Genomic DNA, 7,468 nt, shown 5'->3' on the forward strand with positions numbered 1-7,468 from the left:
TTGTTCTAAGTAGGTGCTTTAGACCACTGAGCCATCTCACCAGCCCCTCTAGTGACTTTTTAAATGCACTGTTACGCCCCCTGGTTTGTGGTAAAACAAGGGACTGTGTCTTTGGAATTCAGGACAGACTTCAAAGACCTGAGGTTCTTAATCTTCCGATGCCCCAGGGGCCTTTGCTGTTTTACCAATCCCCCCTATAAGTGCCCATGACCCCATCGGGTGAGCTTGTAGATTTCCACCGGCTTTTATCAGGCCTAAAAAGGGAGCCCCGGGAAACGGGACAAGGAACCAGGCCGGATTTGGAAAGCACTTGGATCTCCAAGAAGTGGTGTTAGCGCGCCCTGGTGGCAATCGGCGGAACGGCACATGTTTTGTCCCGGCTCCTCCTCCGGGGCCAAAGGTGCTTCCTGGTCATCTGGCAGCTTCTGTCCAATGGGGCAAAGCTAACGTGAGACGGAGAAGGTGGCACCTGCACTGGGGGTCTTGGAGGCAGGAAGGGCGAGGGGCGCACGGTGCTGGGGACGTGAAAAGGGGCGGACGGAGGGGGACCATTCTCTCGGCGTGCTCAGGAGCTTGGGCCTCTTGAGCCGGGCTAGTGGGACACGATCAGGCCTCTACCTCTCTACAGATGGCATTGATGACCGCTGACAGCCCTTGTTCCTGCGACTGCTTTGTCTCTCTGCCCCCGGCGTCTGCCATCCCAGCGGTGATTTTTGCCAAGAACTCAGACCGACCACGAGACGAGGTGCAGGAGGTGGTGTTTGTGCCTGCAGGCACGCATGCCCCTGGGAGCCGGCTGCAGGTGGGCCGGGGAGACCTTCTTTCTCTGCACCTAGCTTTGGAGAGCTCCTCCTGGAGAGAAAAGCGTGCTATGCACTTGCTTCGAGTCTTCCAGCCTGAGGCTGGAGCCTGTTGTTTAGCCTCTGTGGCCTCAGCTTCCTCATCTGTAAAATGGGACTAAGACCGTGGGTGGAAAGTGACCAGCAGAGGGGCCAGGGAGGTGGCTCAGTAGAATAAATGCTTCCCTGGCAAGTGCAAGGGCCTGAGTTCAATCTCAGGCCTGGAGTAGGCAGGCACTGCCCCTCTGTGAGCAGCCTTTTCCTTTCTCTCCAGTGCACCTACATCGAGGTGGATCAGGTGCCCAAGACCCACGCGGTGGTTCTGAGCCGCCCCTCTTGGCTGTGGGGGGCCGAGATGGGTGCCAACGAGCATGGGGTCTGCATTGGCAATGAGGCCGTGTGGACCAAGGAGCCGGTCCAGGACGGGGAGGCCCTGCTGGGCATGGACCTCCTCAGGTGAGCCCTCCCTCTGTGTCCTGTGTCCTGCCTTCCCCGTGGCCTCCTCCTCTGGCTGACCTTGTCCTTGGGCCTGGCCCCAGAGACTGCCTGGCCCCTCTGCCCTTCCACCCCTGTCTCCAGGGGTTGATAAAGACCTGTTTTTGTTGCTGATGTTGGCTTTTTTGAGAAAGGACCTTAAACTCCCAGAGCTCTTCCTGCCTCAGCCTCCAAGTGCTGAAGTGACAGGTGTGCACACCACGCCCAACGTGTGAATGGGTTTTTTTTCCCCTTGGTGTGGGGATCGAACTTGGGTCCTTGATCTTGCCAGGCAGGCACTTTATGCCACTGAACTAGCTCCCCGGCCCATGAACTGTTTCAATCTCCTATAACATTTCTTTTATTTATTTATTTACATATTTTTTTTGCGGAACCAGGGATTGAACTTAGGCCCTTGCGCTTGCCAGAGAAGCACTCAGTCCACTGAGCCATCTCCCCAGCCCCTCCTGTAGCATTCTAATTCATAACAGTGACAGTGGAGCAGCTGTGACTGAGGTGCGGCAGGGCTCAGGGCACTTCTGTCCAGAGGACACTTCTGTCCCTGTGGCTGGGTGTGGGCCTCTCCCAGGGACCGTCCCAGCACAGCTCTGAAAGCTCTGGCCTCACGGGCTCGCTGCGGCTGGACAGCGGGCCTTGTGGGCTCCTTCTTTGCAGTGGAGCTCCTGCCCCTGGCGCTGATGGAGCCCTTACCCTCTGCTCGCCCTCTTTGCCAGGCTGGCGTTAGAGCGGGGCAGCACTGCCCAGGAGGCCATGCTGCTGATCACAGGCCTGCTGCAGCACTATGGGCAGGGGGGCAGCTGCCGGGAGGACCCGGCGCCCTTCTGCTACCACAACACCTTCCTGCTGGCCGACCGGACGGAGGCGTGGGTGCTGGAGACGGCAGGGAGGCTGTGGGCAGCTCAGAGGATCCGGGGTGAGGAGCCTGGAGCGCAGCCCCCCATGCCAGCTCAGGAGGTGGGCGAGGGGAGGGAGGGCCCCAACCCAGCGCTGGCAGGCAGGAAATGAGCAGGCAGACGGGGACTCTTCGCTCTTCAGCCAGCCACCTCCTCTGGGAAGTGCTCCTGGGCTTCCCGGGAATGCTGAGCTCCCTCTGTGTGCGAGAAGCAGGCACCAGCCCAGTGCCTGGCACAAGACGGGTGCCCCTGTAAAGGAAGGGCTACCCTCCTGCACAGCGGGGGCCCGGAACCTCTCCAACCAGCTGAGCATCGGCGCGGACATCTCAGCAGAACACCCGGAGCTTCGGAGCCACGCCCGGGCCCAGGGCTGGTGGGGCGGCCAGGGCTCCTTTGACTTCGCCCAGGTCTTCTCACTGTCCCAGCAGCCCGTGCGCATGGAGGCAGCCAAGGCGCGCTTCCGGGCAGGGCGTGAGCTGCTGCAGCAACGGCAAGGTTGGTGGGGTTGGCTAGGGAAGGGCTGTGGCCCCTAGCCCTGGCCTCGCAGGGCCTCACCTGTCCTCCTTGGCAGGGGACATCACGGCAGAGACGATGATGGACATTCTCAGGGACAAGGACAGTGGCATCTGCATGGACTCAGGGGGCTTCCGCACCACAGCCAGCATGGTGTCCGTGCTGCCCCAGGACCCCTCGCAGCCCTGTGTCCACTTCCTCACTGCCACCCCAGACCCGTCCAGGTGGGAGGAACGAGGGAGTGGGTGACAACGTCCCAGGCAAGCCCGACGACAGGGTGCCATCTTCCTAGGTTCCTCCATCCCTATACCCTTAGGTCGGTGTTCAAACCTTTCATCTTCGGGGTGGGGGTGGCCCAGGCCCCCCAGGTGCTGTCCCCCACTTTTGGAGCTGAAGACCCTGTGCGGATCCTGCCCCGATTCCAGACTCGGGTGGATCGCAGACATACACTCTATAGAGAACATCAGGTGGCCCTGGGGCGGATGGAGGCTGAGAAGGTAACCCAGGGGATGGGTGCTGCCTGGGCCCACACCTGGGTTCCCTGCTGTCTTGCTCCGGCACAGGGAACACATCTGCCCACACCTGCCACCCTCTCTGCAGGTGTGGGGACAGCAGCTCCACCAGAGGCAGCGAAACCTGGAACGGGAGGGCCTGGCAGTCCTGCAGGGACTGCTGGCCGCCGGTGAGGGGACCCCACCGCCACAGCAGCTGGGCAGCCTCTTCCAGGACTTTGTGGAGAGAGAGAGCCAGGCCTATGCCTAGCAGTCGGCAGGCAGCCACCTGCAGCAGCCTCTGAGCTGCTGCGGGAGGAGGAGAATTCCTTCCAGCCTTTGCCTTAATAAATGTGTTTTATTTTCTGGTCCAATGAACTGGATCCCAGGTCCTGTGGGGGTGACAGAGCTAAGCCAGGGCAAAGGGCAGCCCCACGCTGGCTGCAGGTACAAAGGTTATGATGGGGTGCAAGGACACAGAGTGACCACATCCCTGCGTGTGCCCGTGTGTATGCTGTGACCAAAGCCCCTGCCTCACAGCAGCAGGCTATTGTTCAGGGACAATCAGGACAGAAGATTCTGTCCTTGGTTCACACTCTGTCTGCTTCCTGGTGCTGGGACTGGTTCCTGTCTTTGAGATGCCCAAGTGATACAAAAGGCATTTCTGGCCTAGAGACATTTTATTGAGGAAGGGCCCTGGGCACAGGTGAGGGCTGTGGGTAGCCAGCGAGTTTCAATTCTTGGCTCTCTTGGTTGTTGTTTTGTTCGTGCTGGGGACCCTGACCACAGAGGTCCCCAGAGTAAGGGTGGCTTGGGTTCCCTTCCTGGCCTGGACACTGAGAGCCTGCACATTTGGTTTGGTGGTGGGAGATGAAGCCTGGGGCACGGGGGCAGGTCTTGGCTCCCCTCCATGCTCCGGAGTGACAGAAGGGCTGCTGTCCCCAGCCATGGTGGCAGGAGACAGCTCAGTGATACCAGGCTGCATCTCCATCCGCAGAAGGTGCTCCGTCAGGGCTGCCTGCTGCCGGCGGGCCTGGTGCCCACTCAGCTCCTGGGACAGCTCCCTAAAGAAGCCTATGGGGGCACAGGGTGGCAGGTGGCTCAGGGAAGGCCCTGACTGACTTCGCGTCATCCCTAGAGGGGTGGATCTTGTGTGCCCCCTGGATGCCCAGGGACACCCCTAGGCTGCCTGGCCTTGTGCCCACTTCCCGGAGGCCACCGCCATTGCTCCCAGCCCCACAGAGCAGGCAGGCTCTGAAGAAGCTGCGACTTTGGGAAGTGGAGTCACCTCGCTCTGAGCAGAAGGGCCCACTCAGCTCCGGGAGCTCATCCTCGCCCTCCGAGGCCTGGTCCTCTTCGTCCGAGGTCCAGCGCTCGGCCACGGGCTGCTTGTCCAGGTCCAGAAGTAGGGGCAGCGCCGCTATCACCATCTCCCTGCAGAGAGGGGGAGCAGAGGTTGCCGGGAGGAAGCCAAGGCAGGGAGCCTGGGAGGATGTGGCTGGAGGGTGGCAGCTCCGGACTCCAAGTGCAGACTGAGGCAGGCTGGGCTCAGTGGGAGCAGCAGGGGTGGCCGTGAGCCGTGGGGGAATGGGGTGGGAGGGGCAGCTTGCTCCACAGGGGCAGAAGAGAAGGAGCCCTGCACAGTGCTGAGTTTGCAGGCTCAGGGAGCCACCCAGTACCTTTTCTGAGACAGAGCCTCAATATATAGTCAAGGCTGGCCTTGAACTCACTATGGAGCCCAGGCTGGCCTCAGATTCGCAGCAACCCTCCTGACTCATCCTCCTGAGCGCTGGGATGACCAGCGCGCCACCACACCAGGCCTTGGGCAACACCTCTTACCTGCCCTCAGTACCTCCTTACCTGTAGCCCTTCCGGGTGGTGCATTTGTTTCCAGTGAGGTTGAGGATGAGCAGGCTCTGAGGAAGCTCATCTTTATGGGACAGAGAGAGAGAGAGAGAGAGAGAGAGAGAGAGAGAGAGAGAGAGAGAGAGAAGAGAGTGACAGAGGGAGAGAGAGAGACAGACAGAGGCGGTGAGGCACCACACCCACTCTACCCCAACATGAATTGAGCACGAGCAGGGTGTGGGAGACACCAGCATAGGGAGAGGGGCCGAGGGGACCTCCCTTGGGGACATCTTGTATGACCCCAGAGGAAGGTGACCAAGCTACTCCTACCCAGCATCAGTGAATCTATCAGGTTCTCAGAAAGATCCAGAAACTGGAGGTATGGGAGGGTGAGGAGGTTTTCCACCTGCCTGATGTGGTTTCCTGCCAAGGACAGGAAGCTGCAGGGAAGAAGGGGATGGAGAGAGAGCTGAGCACAGGACAGCTGAAGGAGTGGGGAGGGGTGGGGAGCCGGCACCAGGCACCTGGGAGACATGCAGGGACCCTGACTTGGAGTTAGGAAAGCAGAAGAGACTCCGGGGCATGCAGCTGAAAGAGCAGGGCTGGGGCGGCTTGGAGCCAGCTCCTGGGGTGTTGCCTGTGCCCACTCCTTCCTCCTCCTGCAGGAAGCCCAGTCCCACCTACCGCAAGGAGGGGATACAAGCCAGGTTCTGGATCCGCTGGATTTTGTTCTGCAAGAAGAGACCGAGGCAGGGAAGCCACGAGGTCAGCTGGTGGGGGCCTTCAGGGGACATAGCCCCAACACCCCATCCACGGATCCCGTGGAGATGGTACACTTTGGGGTTGACCACCCATTCCTGACTGCCTTGAGTAGTCCTTAGCTCAGGGAAGAACAGTGGCTTAACAGTGGCTTTCTCCAGGTGGGTGGATAAAGGTATAAACTTGGAGTTGACTAAAGTGGATTAAAGCACACAACCAACAAGGGACCTGAGAAGCAGGTAGAAACCAGGGCTGCTAGGTGGCTTTCCTATCCAGAGGGGACAATGAGCGTATATTCATCTGATTTGTGACATTTCTTTAGGAGTCAGTGCTGGGATATAGTCACTGCATGCCTATATCCCAGCACTCTGGAGGCTGAGGCAGGAGGGTTGCTTCTAGTTCAAAGCCAGCCTGGGCCACACAGTGAAATCCTGTCTCAAAAAGACAAAAAATAATGTGTGTGTGTGTGTGTGTGTGTGTGTGTGTGTGTACAGATAGGTAGGTAGATCATCTGTATCTACATCTGCATCTTCTCTGTGGCAAAGTCTACAGAGCCCGAGGAAGGCTGAGGGTCACCCAGCCACGACCGCCAGATCGCCTTCAACAACCTGAATGCTGTAGAGCAGTCTTTATAGATTTTTTTTTTTTTTTTTGTGGAACTGGGGATTGAACTCAGATCCTTGCGTTTGTCAGTCAAGCGCTTATCCTACTGAGCCATCTCCCCGGCCCCCCAGTCTTTATAGATTGCTCTTCCTCTTCTTCAGAACAGAAAGTGGGCTTGAGTGGTGCAGCTTGAAGAGTTTAGAGTAGAAGCCAAGAAGAATTTCTAGACCAGGAGAAGTGTCCAACTAAAGAACCGCCATCCAAGAGGGCTTTCAGAGTCACTTTTTTTCTTTCAAGACCAGGGACTAAACCCAGGGTCTTTGACCTAAGCTACATCTCCAGAACTTTTTATTTTGAGACATGATCTCACTAAGTTGCTAAAGTGTCTTGGCTGGATTGAACTTAGAATCAGTCTAAGGGGATTGAACTCAGATCCTTGCGTTTGTCAGTCAAGCGCTTAGCCTACTGAGCCATATCCTCGGCCCCCCAGTCTTTATAGATTGCTCATGGAATCCAGAACGCTCGGATTCCGTGTGTGCACCACCATGCCCATTCACCTGGGAGTGGCTTAAATTCGTGCAGGAACGAAAGAGAACACGCCGATCCTGATCCCAGTGCCTTCAGGTTAGACAGACTTGTAGAAGAAGGATGAGGGGCCCAAAGTTACCTCTTGCAGGTAGAGGCTGTGAATGTTCTGGAGGCCCTCTAGGTTCCTGATCATGGTGATCCCCTCCCGGTCCAGCCGCACAGTGTGCAGGTCAGCCAGGGTGTGGAACCTGGACGAGAGTCGGCGGCGCAGTGCGTGAGGCAGGGCTCGCTCCCAAGGTCTCTTAGCCGAGAAAGTGGAAGGAGGGCGAGGAGAGGGGTTTTGAGGAAGGCCAGATGGCTGAATTGATCAGAGGTCAAGAACAGCTCTGTCAAGAACAGAAGTGGTGGGCTGGTGAGATGGCTCAGTGGTCTAAAGCACCTACTTAGAACAAGCTTAGCAAAGCACAGGGACCGCGGTTCAATCCCCCAGCACCACATGCCA

The 7,468-nt window shown here is 58.3% G+C and overlaps 2 protein-coding genes across 6 annotated transcripts in view; one reads left to right on the forward strand and one right to left on the reverse strand.

The window, feature by feature from the left end:
* The first annotated feature begins 188 nt into the window (after positions 1-188).
* Scrn2 (secernin 2) lies at positions 189-3,605 on the forward strand. Of its 4 annotated transcripts, none has more exons than XM_023718235.1 (8): positions 189-498; positions 629-802; positions 1,114-1,295; positions 2,048-2,247; positions 2,507-2,722; positions 2,799-2,964; positions 3,100-3,237; positions 3,341-3,605. In XM_023718235.1, the coding sequence occupies exons 2-8, from the start codon at positions 629-631 to the stop codon at positions 3,534-3,536; spliced, it is 1,272 nt and encodes a 423-aa protein (XP_023574003.1). In that variant the 5' UTR covers positions 189-498; the 3' UTR covers positions 3,537-3,605. The 4 variants fall into 4 exon arrangements, with proteins under 4 accessions (XP_023574003.1, XP_023574004.1, XP_023574002.1 ...); XM_023718236.1 differs by having other exon boundaries at positions 3,166-3,237; XM_023718234.1 differs by having other exon boundaries at positions 255-462; positions 3,057-3,237.
* A 295-nt stretch (positions 3,606-3,900) lies between these two features.
* The window catches only part of Lrrc46 (leucine rich repeat containing 46), a 5,264-nt gene continuing 1,696 nt past the window's right edge, over positions 3,901-7,468 (reverse strand). For both annotated transcript variants that reach the window (XM_023718207.1, XM_004633865.2), the window contains exons 4-9: positions 7,106-7,214; positions 5,761-5,807; positions 5,407-5,516; positions 5,092-5,161; positions 4,520-4,665; positions 3,901-4,305 (exon numbers count right to left, since the gene is read on the reverse strand). In XM_023718207.1, the coding sequence (XP_023573975.1) occupies positions 3,965-4,305; positions 4,520-4,665; positions 5,092-5,161; positions 5,407-5,516; positions 5,761-5,807; positions 7,106-7,214 (823 nt within the window). In that variant the 3' untranslated portion in view covers positions 3,901-3,964. The remainder of the gene's footprint in view (positions 4,306-4,519; positions 4,666-5,091; positions 5,162-5,406; positions 5,517-5,760; positions 5,808-7,105; positions 7,215-7,468) is intronic.

The sequence above is a fragment of the Octodon degus genome, unplaced genomic scaffold, assembly GCF_000260255.1.
Source record: "Octodon degus isolate 3935 unplaced genomic scaffold, OctDeg1.0 scaffold00056, whole genome shotgun sequence".
Taxonomy (NCBI): Eukaryota; Metazoa; Chordata; class Mammalia; order Rodentia; family Octodontidae; genus Octodon; species Octodon degus.

Bases quoted from the DNA above. Each gene is read 5' to 3' on its own strand.
- Scrn2 (XM_023718234.1), top strand. From the start codon at position 629: ATGGCATTGATGACCGCTGACAGCCCTTGTTCCTGCGACTGCTTTGTC. The intron at 803-1,113 runs GTGGGCCGGGGA...CTTTCTCTCCAG, and splicing joins CCCCTGGGAGCCGGCTGCAG to TGCACCTACATCGAGGTGGA. The intron at 2,965-3,056 runs GTGGGAGGAACG...CTATACCCTTAG, and splicing joins GCCACCCCAGACCCGTCCAG to GTCGGTGTTCAAACCTTTCA.